The following is a 14826-nucleotide window of genomic DNA, read 5'->3' as shown; positions in this document are numbered from 1 at the left end:
TTAAGAAACCCATTAAGGGTTTTATGGGATAAACATGGTCTTAAGAAAATTTACGAGTACATAATACATTGCATGGCACGCCGAGAAGACTAGTATTATTTTTTAGTACACACATAAAATGAGCCACATTACTTTAGCCATTGATGCTAATGAGCTGGTCGGAGTGGTGAACAAACCAAATGCATGGTCGGTTTTCCATTAGAGAGTTATGTGTGTCCTCTTTTGTTGTAGCATGATACTAGTAATTTCTTCATATGGCCGGATATAAAATATACATTTTAAGAAAAACATAACGTTATGTAGTAGGCATATATACAATTCGTATTGACAAGTGCAATCCAAAATCTAAATTTCATGTTTTCAAAAAAATCAACTTTAATCAAATATTTTTTTTTCAAAGAAGAGAAAAGAATAAACAACATGTTATATGTTTCAGCAAACACCAAATATTGAAAAGAATCAAATTTAAATATAGAGAAATCGTGAGCGAAATTTTGTGGATGATAAATAGCCACAATACTAAACCTAAGGTGAGGAGGTCGTGAAAGAAAACAACATCACATGCATCTTCTCTTTTTCCTATTCTTTTCCAAATTGTTGCTGTTTCTTTATGTTAAGTTTTGTTTTATAGCTACGTGTTCCTATCTATTGGTTATATTGCTACCAATCATTGCCCTCCACGCCATTATATAAAAATAAAACTCTACCATATATTCCATCGCCAATGTTGTCTTTTTATAATTAAAAATTTTACAAATTCAATAATTCCACGTCATAATACAAATTTACGCCGCTCACCATCATAAATAGGTATGTAAAAAGCATAAATGTTTTAGTCTCTGTGTAAAAATATCTAATATTGACAATAGATATTTTTGTCAGCCGTCAAACAGATAAAAAGGTCTTTTGTTGTTTTGATTATGTTTTTCAACCTAGAAAATGTATTGAATTTAGTATAGGAAACTGATTTTTCATTCACCAGGTAAATCATAATTGACCAACGTGAAATTAGAGGTAGAATGATTTAAGAAAAAGTAATCTGAATCATGGTATTTAATTCGAAAATGACAAAAGAAAATGAACAAATAAATATAGAAAATAATTGCATTGAGAATGGCCTCTCGCAGATGTTTATTATATATAGAGATCCCTCCAACAACTCTGAATCATTATTATCAAAATAAGAAAGAGCTCGGCTTGTTTCTCCGACGGTTCCTTAATATAAATCTTTCTTTTTTGCTAAAGCCATAATATAAACTTTCTTGAACAAAAGAAAAAAACGTCAATAGCGTTCTTTTGTGGTGTTGTTAGAGTTCTTGTGAATGTCTGGAACGAATCCATCGAAGTCGCCGGAGTTAGAAGGAACTGAAACCGTTCCTTTTCGCCGGAGATTGGTAACGGCTCAAAGAGGTCAAAGAGTTTTCGCTCCAAAGCTACTGGAGGCTCTTCGTAGATCAAGAAGAAGTTCAGAGGGCCCGGCGAGCCATATTAGTCGGAGGTGGGGAGATACGACGGCGCAGAAGGTTTATTCTTTGAAGCTCTACGACGCTCTCCAGCGATCACGGCGGAGCACAACGGTCCGAGACACGGCCGACAAAGTGCTAGCGGCTACAGCTCGTGGTACGACTCGGTGGAGCCGAGCCATATTGGTCAGTCGACTCGGGAGGAGTCTGCGGCGACACAAGAAGACAAAGCCGGCGTCGGCGGTCAGGGGAGGTGGAGGAGGGAGGAGGAAGTTGTCGGCGGTGGGAAATCGGGTCCGAGTGTTGGGTGGTTTGGTGCCAGGTTGCCGGAGAACGGCGTTGCCGGAGCTTTTGGACGAGACGGCTGATTACATAGCGGCGTTGGAAATGCAAGTCCGAGCCATGACGGCTCTATCGAAAATTATGTCTGAGTTTCAGCCGTCCGATAAACTTGGCTCTGCCTAATAGCCGAGTGCATGAGCCGATGGTGTGTAATAGTATTTGTTTTGATTAATTTTTCTACGAATTTATTATCCGAGTGCCTTATTATTTATCAATTGTTTGCCATTGAAACAAAAGTCAAAATTAATTACCAATTGGACGAAAATATTGCCTATTTTTGTTGTTGTTTTAAGTGTTTTGGTGTTATTTCATAAGTTTGAGCGGTAAATTTATTCTTGAAATTTCAAGATATGTTTTAGAAAAATAGAAAGTATACGATCAATGGCTCTCATTCACCCAAAATCAATATATTGGTTAAGAAAATTTACTTTGGTATCATAAGCTGTATGCAAAAAATGAAAAAAATAAAGTATAAATGTCTACGAGAAGGCATGTGCATGCAGACCCTACGGTCCGACTCTTTTGTTCAAAGTGCGTCGCATGTGAGAACCTCTTTATCTGAATTTAGTTTCTTCTCGAACAGCTTTTTATTTTCTCTTTATGGAAATTTAAAATTCATATGAAATGATAACAAGTTAAAATAAACTTTCGTGTGTCCTACATTTAAACAAAATGAGTGCATATATCATGTTTTGTCTATTTCGTCGACTTAGTAATAATGTGATATCTTCCGCTGAAGGCCAAACAAGAATGTGGTATTTTTCTAGTGGTGACCTATGAATGCTAACAATATTAGAGCAATTAATTAATTAGAAAAAGTTATGAAATCAACTCGTAATTAATCGGAGCTACGTCTATATACTGATTAATAGGTGTCAGAGCAAGAATTTTATATAGTAATTAAAGTGTCTGATCATTATCCATTTTTGCATGTTAACCATTAAAAACACTATTGAGGACGGATAAACGGCGACTTTATACACGCTTCAAAATTATTTTGCAATGATCAACTGTGATTTATGTTGTAATTAACTAATATTATGGAATGAAGATCCAACTTATTAGCCTATTAGGGAAAAAAATAAGACGCTGATTATAATTTTATGTTGTTGTTGAAATGTTGATAGGACTCTCTTAAGTGATGCTTGATAGCCATGTTAGAAAATACGATGTGTTTATGGCTAAAAATCGGGAATACAGATCACGTAAACAATTATATGATGAAAGGCCATTAAAGAGGTGACACGTTTGAAGAGGTGATCCTCAAGAAAAAGAGAGATGACAACTAGAACGGATGGAGACGTGAGAGAGAAGGTGGCATAATAATTGGGGTCAAGTATGAGATGTCTTCTTTGATTCCTTCAAGGCTCAAGGACCACCCACCACTTTCTCACCTCTTACACTTACACCGCGTTCTGATGATATAATTATCCTCGTGCTTTTATAACATTCTAAATTGAGATTAGGGAGATGCTACAATACATGCAAACTCAAGCCAAGCCTCCATTGAAGATGCCAAAAAGAATAAACAAAACAAAGTGTTTGCATATATTGTTTTTTTTTTGGATAAAATTTGCTTGCATATTGTTGATAATGCATTGTGGACAAACACGAATCAAACACAAAAAAGCATGGCCGTTTTAAAAGAAAATATTGAAATGAATACACATTTTAAGATTTATAGATTGATTATATAAATAAATAATTTATATTTGTATTTATATAGTTTTAAACTATGATATTCATTTTTGCTTTATAAAAAAGTTTCTTATCTACTAAAATGAGCTTTTCAATCTTGATAACTAATATGGACTTTGTCCGCCTGAATGTAGTGTTTTTGTGCATTAAGATTTAAGTCATTTACAGAATCGACAATAATCTATGTGAATCTTAGGGGGTGTTATTGGTTTAAATGTTTTAATGGATTTTAAAATCCAAGCCAAATCAAGTGTTATTGGTTTTATCATTTTAAAATTCAATTTCAAATCTGTTGTTATTGGTTCTATAATTTAAAAATGGATTTTAAAATCATGTGTTATTCAATATTAATGATTTTTTGAGGATTTTATTTTAACTTAGATTTGAGTGGATTTATAAATAATTTTAAGAGTAAAACACAAAGGAGCAAATGTTGAATTAAACCTTGTTATTTTGACTGGATTTATATTATTGAGTTTTTCCAATTCCTTGTTTTTTTGTGTGTATCCTAATAAACGTAGTTGATAAGAACCTTAATATTACGTCTTTTGTTCATTTTTAAAACATGCATTAGGCACATGTCTTGCATACAAACATATTGTATAATACATATAAAAACGAAATTGGTGTTATTACTTATCTTGTTGTTACAAAAGTGATGATGAATTGTTTTTCGAGTTGTTTTCTCTTGCGAAGAGAGAACTTATTGACACTTCTTCAACTTTCAAATTGATAGGTGCAAACGAAACGTGTCTCGCATACGAAAATACTGAATTAGTTATCATTATTGTGATTCAAATAACATAAGCAATGTGTTTGTGAGTGTTTTGATAAGCTTTTTTATCAAGTGTATACATCATCAAACATGAATACATAATTTTTTTAGACATTAAGAAACTTTAGAAGAAGAAAAAATATATATATATATATATATATCGCATGAAAATGATGAATGAGATGCATAATTACGCAATGAGAACTTTATATATCCATTTCATTGATTTATAATAATCCACTTATTTTGATTTTGAAATCTATATAGTTAATTTTGAAATTTGTTTGTCTGATTTTAGAATCAATGGATTAGTCAATGATTTCTAAATCAAAAGAATTTCTAAATCCACTAACTACTAAAACCAATAACCCCCCCCCCCCCCCCCCCCCACACCCACTTTAGGCATGTCAATATGTTTTGTCATATTAGGGATTCCTTTTTGTAATAACAAGTATCATATATTAATACCAGAAACGCCCCCAATAGTATGGAGGAGTGGTCATTTTCTTATAGCATCGGCAAATTAAGTGTCATTATCAGTGTATACACGTTGACCCTTAAATTCGACCCATAAGAACTTTTGGACATGATCTGATATTTGTCTCTTTGTTTTAACGCTTACCATTGGACCCCAGACGCAGCCGACCGGCTTTTCTTAGATTCGGGTTTATTATGGAATTTCAACTTAAAAGCAATTGGTGATTAGTGGATTGACTCTAACCCTTTATATATTACTTAATGTCCCTTAGAATTCCAGATGTGAGATATATATCCCTAATACTCGGTCGAACGAGTTTAACACAACTTTTATACCCGGTTGGAAGGGTTAATGACGATCTTTATACCCGGTCAGAAAAGTTAATTTTAATTTTAATTAGGAGTTTAGGATATTTAGGATCTGGGCTCTGATACCATGTTAGATTTGAGTTTATTATGGGCTTCCAACTTAAAACCAATTGGTGATTAGTGGATTGGCCCTAACCCTTTATATATTAGTTAATGTCCCTTGGAAATTTTCGGTATGGGATATATATCCCTAATAGCTTTTGCCTTGTTTTAGAGTCAATGTTTTTCGACTAATTAATACAATACTATTATACCAGCTTCTCTACATCCGAAATTGTTGACTTATCATGTCCTTGAATCCAATGGTCACAATCTCTATACGAAGCTAAAAGTTCACGACTTTGATGGTGAAACTTTTTAACACATTCATCATGACTTTGTTGTCTCTCCAAAAACCGTGATCTTAGTGTTGATGAGTGATAGCTTTTCTCTTATTTTCTATATCCACCGGTTGGATCCATATTGGTGAGGAGGCAAAGAAGCTTTTTTTTTTTTTTTTTTTTTGATCAACTGGAGGCAAAGAAGCTCAAAAGCGAATTTTCAATGAACTGCCACACCATTATTATATACTAACATTACTACAACTGTGTCTAGATTATCCAATACTGAAGTGAGTTTAATGATCCTTAAGAGTACAACTCGTTTCAAAGAGAGACTCGCAACGACTAGTTCAACATATAGTGACTTGATCAGGCCTTGATAGTATCAGCCTTGGGTTTACAATTTTACATAGCCCTAATATTCACTGCAACACTATACACAAGAACCGAATCACTGACTTTTAAAAATGAATCTGAACAATCTAACATACTCAATTCAGATAATTCTATAGAAGTTCGATGGAGAAAAAAAAAATACTAAATCCTCTACTATTAGTTTCTGATGGGCCCAGCCCATTAACTAACTATTCCGGGTCCATTACATCAGCATTACCAAGAGTCCGTGATCATGGCCATTTGCGAGTGTTCACGGTTTTTGATGGAAGCTAGGTTGCGGCTAATTTGCTCGCATCACGGATTCTATTAAGACTTTTTCTTGGGTTAACGAACCTCTAAGTTCACCAACCAATAAGATTATGTTATTTCAAATTTGATATCTTTTATAAAAGGAAATAAAATATTGTCAAGTTATATTATGTTTAAAAAATAAAAAATAAAAAATAAAAATAGTAGTAATTAAAAAAAATATATTTTTAACATCGTCAGGAAAAAACTAAACTCTAAATCCTAATCCATAAACCCTAAATCCGAAACCCTAAACCCTTGGATAAACTCTAAACCCTTGGATAAACCATAAACTCTAAATCAAAAACACTAAACACTAAAACACTCAAGGGTTTAGGATTTTAGTGTTTAGTGTTTTTGATTTAAAGTTTATGATTTATTCAAGGGTTTAGGGTTTACCCAAGGGTTTAGGATTTACCCAAGGGTTTAGGGTTTCGGATTTAGGGTTTAGGGATTATGATTTAGGGTTTAGTGTTTTGCTGACGACGTTAACAATATTTTTTTTAAAAAAAACTTTTTTTTGTAACTACTATTTTTTTTATCTTTTTATTTTAAAAACATAATATAACTTGACAATATTTTGTTTTTTTTTTTAAAAGATATCAAATTTGAAATAATGAAATCTTATTGGTTGGTGAACCTAGGGGTGAACCCAAGAATAACTCTTCTATTAATACATAACAACTTCAGACATTCCATATGTTTCGGTAATATTCAAATATGGAGTGTTGATGGTAAATACTTTCTTATTCAAGCAAAATGTGTATTGACCATGATGAGGTTCATAAGGCTTTAATAATATACACGAGGCAGAGATCCAACGACTATATAGCCACAATGAGATCAGCTTCGGTCTCTACCACCATGGCATCTCTATTGTCTCTTTCCAATCCACACATGTCCCTTAATCACAGCTTTAGCTCTACCTAATTCAATATTAATAATAAACCAACAAATTTAAACCGTTCTTTGTCACATTTGTTATTATCCATTGATTGAAGCACATAATATTCCATTTGGATCTTAAATTTTGTTAATACATACTATATTCCACTTGAATCATAAATCTCAAAACTTTTTAAATATTACATGGCCATAGGTAGTGTTTACCGAGGATTTTGGAGGGAAAGTTTGGTTTTTCGAACTTCAAAGTCTTTCTTCTCTCTCCAATCCATTTATTCCATTTCCTTTTTTTTTTTTCTATCTCTCATTCCTCTGCCCTTGTTAGATTCATGCCAAAACCAGAGAGATCTGATTTATCCGAAGATCTTGAATTTTCTTTTTAAACTACAAGTTACTACACCTACTTTCTCCCACGCAAGGCTCATGTAAAGTCACCATCTTTGTATTTATTATTATAGTTTTTTTTTTAATTGTTTATGACTCTTCTTCATTTTAACTTCTGTATTAATGGTCAACTACCCATGTTCACATGCTACAATTTTTTTGTTCCCATCTTCTTTCCTCTTTTCAGATTTATGAGAACAGACCAAATCATCAAGGTGTAGACTTTGGATGAGAAACTAACCAAACAACCAGATGTCTTTTTCCGACAAAACCATTGTGGATCCGCTTCTGAAAGATTTGGACGAAAAGAAAGAGAGTTTCCGGAAGAACGTCGTCTCTTTGGCGTCTGAGCTGAAGCAAGTGAGGGGCCGTTTGGTTTCTCAAGAACAATCTTTCCTTAAAGAAACCCAAACTAGAAAAGTAAAAAGTCTTTCTCTTTTTCTTTTTCTTTTTCTTCTGATAATCAATTATTCTCCTAAATTGAGTCTTCCTTTTGCTTGTGTTATTAGTGGTGGGGTCTCTTATTAAAATGATTAGAAATGATTTTGCTTTGTTTAGGAAGCAGAGAAAAAAGCAAAGAACATGGAAATGGAGATGTGTAAATTGCATAAGAGATTAGAAGAAAGGAACTCTCAGCTTCATGCTTCTGCATCTGCTGCTGAAAAGGTTTATTCTCCATTAAACCACTTTTTTTTTTTAATTTACACTTTCTTAATTATGTAATATTTTTTATTTTTTGCTAAAAGATTTTTTTTTTTTTGTAATCTTTCTTTTGAGTAAACAGTTTATTAAAGACTTGGAGGAATTTAGATCACAGCTGGATGCAACTAATCAAACCGCAGGAGCAAGTGCTGACTCCGCTGAATCTACAAAGATCCAATGCTCAGTGCTTAAACAACAACTTGACGACAAAACACGTTCTCTTAGAGAACACGAGCACCGTGTGACTCAGCTCGGGCACCAGCTTGATGATCTACAGAGAGGCTTGAGTTTGAGAGAGTGCTCAGAGAGGCAGCTAAGGGAGGAGCTTAGGAGAATCGAGCGCGAGGTTACAGAGTCTATTGCAAAGGCTGGGATAGACAGGAATGATTGCGTGCTGAAGAAGTTTCTAGAAGATGTCTCTCCTGTGAATTTTGAGAGGATGAATAGATTAGTTGAAGTGAATGACGTGGAGGTCAAGAAACTGAAAGATGAAATTAGGTTGATGTCAGGTCATTGGAAGCATCAGACTAAGGAACTTGAATCTCAGGTGAATATCCATATTATTATTTTTTATTTGGTTAAACTTAAAACAATCTGTTAATTTTTTTGATTTAAACAGTTGGAGAAACAGAGAAGAACTGATCAAGATTTGAAGAAGAAGATACTTAAGCTAGAGTTCTGTCTTCAAGAAACTAGAAGCCAGACCAGAAAGCTGCAGAGGGTAAGTGTTAAGTTCATTACTGTGTAGCTTGTTTGGGTCAAATGTTTTTTTATAAATACCAAAACTTCTTTTCTTTGTGTGGATGAATGGAATAGAAAGAGGAAAGAAGGGACATGGAGATTAAAGAGATAAGAGATCTGATGTCAGGGAAACAACAAGGTAACGAAGAATCTTGGGGGAAACAGAAGTTCTGGGACAATTCAGGATTCAAGATCGTTGTATCAATGTCTATGTTGATGTTAGTGGTAGTCTCCAAGAGATGAGTCTCTTTTTGTATAAAAGATGTAGTTGACGAAAATCTAAGACAAAAGAAGTGTAGGTGTTTGTTTGTATGTGTAGTCTTTTTTAGAACGACCATCCTCTACTATAATCGTCTTTAACCCGTATTAGTAATTTTTTAAAAGAAATTAACTTTTTATCACGAACCGGGCTTATGGGAGCATGTCCGATGGTTAGAACCTTTGATGGGTTCTAACCATTAGTTTAATTGTTAACTGTGTACTTTATGAAGCTAAGAATCCTTGCTAATATAATTAGTTTTATGAAGGTCTAATGAGAGAGGTTCTTAATTTTTTTTTTTTAGAAGGTGAATTATTAAATTTAAACTATATTATCTTCCTAGCTTTTCAAGTTAATGTAAAATAAATCCATTTGAGGTTATACACTTGACTTAGCCAAAGATCGTATATGTACCTTGCTATCTGGTAATATTTGTCAAAACCAGAGACCATCAACATTTGTTTGAAGAGCTGCAGACTTTGTGGCAACATGCTCTGCAACCATCCTACTTGCACTCCCGGAACCGGACCGACTCTCTTCTTCTTATTAGTCCTGACACCAAGCTTTGACCTCACAGGACTCAATATTTCAACATGCTCTGCAACTACCTAATGATTACATACGCATCAAATTTCGGGAAAACGGAAAAGGATACATACACATACGGCTAAGCTGAGTGAGAAGAGAAAGCATACATACCTCAAGGACTCCAGTTTTCATTTTCTTGTTGATTCATTTGGCCTAGTACGAACGGTACCTTTCACAGAAACAAAGTAAAATTTTACTTAAGAACTCATTGAACCAACGATTCATACAAACATAAGTACATAACTAATTAAGGAGGCAATACAATGCATCATCAGTCCAGGAAAGATTCTAGGATCTTCCTTACACTTGAAACCTAAGCCAGAGTACTCTCTCCTCTAGTCACCTCCATTTACTTGCATATTGTATCTAGAACAGACATAAAAGGCATCACCTAATAAGAAATAGACACGTATGGGGTCTTTACCATTTCTTAAAGTGTTGTGTTTAGCACCGGTTCTCTTCTTTTCTGTATTTTTTTTATTTTTTTCTTAAGGAACCCTAACTAAAGCCTCCCGATGGAGGTGGTCTGAGCAGGTCCGGGTTGAAGCCCACCGGGACCATACTTTCCTCCTATTATTAAATTTAAATAACTTTAGGCCCATTACTACTATTAGATATAGTTTTCTAAGGCCCATTAGGAAGCCCAATTAAATCTATATTTGTTCTTTTTTTCATGCCTTTCCGACACGTGGTCCCAGATCAGCCTGTACTGTTGACTCCTTGGAATATTCTGATAGATGTCGAGTAAATACCAAATTACCCCTACTTGTCGTTTTCTCACCGACCCCACCATTCCAGCTTTGTCCAAATTTTCAAAATGTCGTCATCCTTTTTTTATTACTATTATTATAATATTCGGTTCTTCGACTAAATTTAAGAAACAATTATAAAAACTTATACACTTGGCTGGAAAATGTCATTATATTTTATGGCTGTTGGTTGTTGATCTAGATACTCTTTAAATTTTTAATTTTATGGCAGACAATTGTATGACATTCAGGAAATAGTTATTGGACGTCTGTCAAAGAAATAAAATAAAAATTCATAAATGAATCAGTGCAGTTTAGTCCATTTTAGCTTTATCAACTTTGAAATTATGAGTTTGACTCCTTTTTTAAAAAAAAGTTGGGAAATAAATGGTTCTCAGAATGTAGCTACTAAAAAGGAGCAAATACAAAATTATTTAATTAAACTATTTTTTTGTATGTACCACTAATTGAATGCAAAAAGAATTAAATAGAATAAATCTTGATACTTGACACTAAATCCAGCATTGTTTTGAGATTGTTTTTGTTAGTATGTCAGTCCAACCAATCACAAAACTAAAAAAAAAAAACAATAAAAAAACAGAGAAGATGGATTCATCAAGGTTAATGACTTAATATAAATACAGAGAGTGGGGTAAACAAAGTTTGAATGGTCAAAAACTAAAAAAGAGGTAAAACCAAACCCAATGTACTTTCTTTCACTTTACTAACTCCAAAAAAGACTATCTTATTGTAATAGATTTTCTGGATTTTCATTTTTAAGATATGACTGTCACCAGCGCATTATAGCATATGCTTCTCTCATCAAAAAGCACAGCCACAGAGAGCTTCAGCATTTTTATTCTTACAAAACTATTATTATTCATCACACCAAAATCCAAAAAAGGAAGAGACACAGAAGAGAAGAGAGAGATAGAGAAAGACATTCATCATCAAACCATCTTCCTTCCTATGGATCTAATCATCCCTTCTTGATTCTATCCTCCAATCTCTTTGTTTTCTTCAATCTCAAACTTTCTTGGGTACGTTTCTATCTCTTCCTTTTATGTTTCTCATCTAACATTCTTCTGGATCTTTTTAAAGTTTTCCCACCTAAAAAGTTCATGATTTTAGCTTTTCATAAATCATCTTCACATTTTACTATTTAGATTGTCTGAGTTTTAAATTATCTTGTTTTGAATTGAAATTTGCTATCTTGTTTGGTATGTTTATGGATCTATCACTTTTCCCATATTTTTTTCTTTATTAGGGTTCTATACTCTTCTTTTTGCTAGCTCTTGCTTTGTTTAGGTGATGGTTGTTTCCAGTTTCTCTGTTAAAAATCAAAACTTTGAATGTTCATAGGATCCATATAAGTCTTGAGATTTGTTTTGTTGAGTAGTCTTGAGATTACTTCATTTAAAACTAAAGACCAAGCAACTGTAATTACAGATATGGTTTTATGGATCAACTGCTAAACCCCATCACTTTTTTTTTTGCTGCAGGGTTGAGATTTGAAAGAGTGACAAAGGAAGAATCTTTATATTTAAAAAAAAAAAACAAATTCTTCTGTTCCAGATATGGCCACGGTGGGCGTAGAGCCTAGTGCCGCGGTTAGAGACTCTACTGCAAACGCTGCTACTGACGTTGACAGGTTACCTGAAGAGATGAATCACATGAAAATTCAAGATGATAAAGTATTGCCTCTTTTCTATTGTGGCTTCCATTTATTATTATTATTTTTTTTGTTAACTGACTTGGTTGATTGATGATCTCACCAGGAAATGGAAGCTACAATAGTAAACGGCAATGTCACAGAGACTGGTCACATAATAGTAACAACCATAGGTGGAAGAAACGGCCAACCAAAGCAGGTTTTGTGACACTTCTTGATCCTTTATTACTTCATTCTATTTGATTTTATTTTTAATAGCTAATTGATTTTTCCTTTAAATTGCAGACAATAAGTTACATGGCAGAGCGTGTTGTTGGACACGGCTCCTTCGGCGTTGTCTTCCAAGTGAGTTTTTGAGTTTTTTTTTTTTATTACTCCCTTCTCTATCAAACTGTCTTTGCCACTGACATGATCATTTTTTTTTCTCAGGCGAAATGTTTAGAGACTGGAGAAACCGTAGCGATAAAGAAAGTGTTGCAAGACCGCAGGTACAAGAACCGTGAGCTACAAACAATGAGACTCCTCGACCATCCAAACGTTGTCTCTTTAAAACACTGCTTCTTCTCAACAACCGAGAAAGACGAGCTTTACCTCAACCTGGTCCTCGAATACGTTCCGGAGACAGTACACCGCGTTATCAAACACTACAACAAACTCAACCAACGCATGCCTATCGTCTACGTCAAACTCTACACCTATCAGGTAAGACAATACTAGTTTTTTTTTGGATTTGTCTATGTTTTTATTAACTCTTTTTCTATGTTTTTTTGGGCAGATTTTCAGGTCGTTATGTTACATTCACAGATGTATAGGCGTGTGTCATCGTGACATAAAGCCTCAGAACTTGTTGGTGAACCCACACACTCATCAAGTGAAGCTGTGTGATTTTGGAAGTGCTAAAGTATTGGTGAGTTTTGTGTTGATGAATGATGATAATACTCTCTTTGAAAGCAGATAAGCTCAAACCATTTGTTGATCAATGTTTGATTCTTGAAACAGGTCAAAGGAGAGCCAAACATTTCGTATATTTGCTCTAGGTATTATAGAGCACCTGAGCTTATTTTTGGAGCTACGGAGTATACTACAGCCATTGATGTCTGGTCTGCTGGATGTGTTATGGCGGAGCTTCTTCTTGGTCAGGTAATGTCATTTTTTTTGCTCTGTTTTACTCTGTTTTTGCTCTGTTTTGCTCTGTTTCAAATCCTAAGCTGTTGTTTTTGTTCATGGCAGCCACTGTTCCCTGGTGAGAGTGGCGTTGATCAACTTGTAGAGATTATTAAGGTATTGGGAACACCAACAAGGGAAGAGATCAAATGCATGAACCCCAACTACACTGAGTTCAAGTTCCCTCAGATTAAAGCTCATCCATGGCATAAGGTAGTAAGAAACCATCAAGTTTAACAAGTTCAGTGTCTTCTTTTGAGTAGTTGTTAACAGAAACATTTTTTGTAATTTAAAAAATTCCAGATTTTCCACAAGAGGATGCCTCCAGAAGCCGTTGATCTGGTCTCAAGGCTTCTTCAATACTCTCCTAGTCTCCGTTGCGGTGCTGTGAGTATTTTTGCAACTTCTCTCACTTTCCTTGCAAAATCACTAGTTCTCCTTATCTTATTTTTGTTGAAACTTTTGTGATCTTGACAAATTAGCTTGATGCATTGGTCCACCCGTTCTTTGACGAGCTTAGAGATCCGAATGCAAGGTTGCCTAATGGACGTTTCTTTCCACCACTGTTCAACTTCAAGCCTCATGGTACTTACTTACTTCCCATTCGCCCTTGTCTTTACATAAAGATTAGTGACTTAAAACTCATGTTTTCTTAATTTGTTGGGTGAGAACAGAGCTTAAAGGTGTGCCTGTGGAGATGGTGGCTAAGTTAGTACCCGAACATGCAAGGAAGCAGTGTCCCTGGCTCGGTTTGTGATTTATCTACTGTTAAAAACACAAAAACTAGAGGGAACAGTCTGAGAAATTCACATCTCTCTCTCTGCCTTCTCAGTTTTGTTACTATTATTCAATCTCAATATGATGATTATATAACCCCTTGTTTGTTGTAGTGAGTAGAGAAAAGAGTGAATCATTGTGGGGGTTATGATCTTGTAAAAGTCAACAAAGTTTTTAATAATTTTGTAAGAGAGTTTGGAGTTTTTTTTTTTTTTTCCGTCAATGTTTTTTTTTTATATTAAATAAACGGGCCAAGCCCAGTAATCGGCTGAAGCCCGAATACAACAAAAAATGGCTTAAAGCTCAAGAGACTACGGGCTAAACAAAAGACTAAATGAGCCCTCGGCCCAGACCCATAAAACGGACGACCTGGTCGGATAGCAAGTCAAGGAGGCTAGATACGTGGAGAGATATGCTCCGTTCACGCGACACGCGTCGCAACCGTCTCAACTTAACTGCCTCCGCCTCTACGCCGCCGTAGCATCACCATGTAAACCTGTGTTCGTCGGAGCTTGGAAACAGACAAGCTCCAACAAATCCATAACCGTTCTTCACCGCACTGTCTTCACGCCGGCGAGTTCCATCGATCACCGAGATCTCCACCGACTTTGAATCACTTCAAACCCTAGACAATCGAACCGAGAACCACTGCTTTCTTCCCGTGAAAGTCGTCACCATCGCCGGAGAGCTTCATCGTCTAACGATATCTCATCCGCAGTGACCCACCCAAACACCCACCTTAACGGCAACCTCACAGAA

General features: G+C 34.9%; 3 protein-coding genes across 4 annotated transcripts; all 3 read left to right on the top strand.

The window, feature by feature from the left end:
- The first annotated feature begins 1088 nt into the window (after nucleotides 1-1088).
- LOC125587963 (transcription factor bHLH150-like) lies at nucleotides 1089-2079 on the top strand. Its single transcript, XM_048759433.1, has one exon. The coding sequence runs from the start codon at nucleotides 1323-1325 to the stop codon at nucleotides 1926-1928; it is 606 nt and encodes a 201-aa protein (XP_048615390.1). The 5' UTR covers nucleotides 1089-1322; the 3' UTR covers nucleotides 1929-2079.
- Nucleotides 2080-7497: 5418 nt separating this feature from the next.
- On the top strand, nucleotides 7498-9224 carry LOC125587961 (nuclear envelope-associated protein 1-like). Its single transcript, XM_048759430.1, has 5 exons — nucleotides 7498-7835; nucleotides 7974-8081; nucleotides 8200-8664; nucleotides 8737-8838; nucleotides 8934-9224. The coding sequence occupies exons 1-5, from the start codon at nucleotides 7668-7670 to the stop codon at nucleotides 9099-9101; spliced, it is 1011 nt and encodes a 336-aa protein (XP_048615387.1). The 5' UTR covers nucleotides 7498-7667; the 3' UTR covers nucleotides 9102-9224.
- A 1905-nt stretch (nucleotides 9225-11129) lies between these two features.
- Nucleotides 11130-14270, top strand: LOC106400130 (shaggy-related protein kinase gamma-like). 2 transcript variants are annotated; one of them, XM_048759428.1, is made up of 11 exons: nucleotides 11130-11494; nucleotides 11957-12148; nucleotides 12233-12325; nucleotides 12412-12471; nucleotides 12556-12828; nucleotides 12902-13033; nucleotides 13126-13266; nucleotides 13357-13503; nucleotides 13594-13677; nucleotides 13773-13875; nucleotides 13965-14270. In XM_048759428.1, exons 2-11 carry the CDS (start codon nucleotides 12032-12034, stop codon nucleotides 14045-14047), a joined length of 1233 nt encoding a protein of 410 aa, XP_048615385.1. In that variant the 5' UTR covers nucleotides 11130-11494; nucleotides 11957-12031; the 3' UTR covers nucleotides 14048-14270. The 2 variants fall into 2 exon arrangements, with proteins under 2 accessions (XP_048615385.1, XP_048615386.1); XM_048759429.1 differs by having other exon boundaries at nucleotides 11246-11494; nucleotides 12030-12148.
- The last annotated feature ends 556 nt before the right edge of the window (nucleotides 14271-14826 follow it).

The sequence above is a fragment of the Brassica napus genome, chromosome C5 (genome assembly GCF_020379485.1).
Source record: "Brassica napus cultivar Da-Ae chromosome C5, Da-Ae, whole genome shotgun sequence".
Classification (NCBI taxonomy): Eukaryota; Viridiplantae; Streptophyta; class Magnoliopsida; order Brassicales; family Brassicaceae; genus Brassica; species Brassica napus.
Note: the sequence above shows the minus strand (reverse complement) of the source record. Positions and strands in the feature narration are given on the sequence as shown.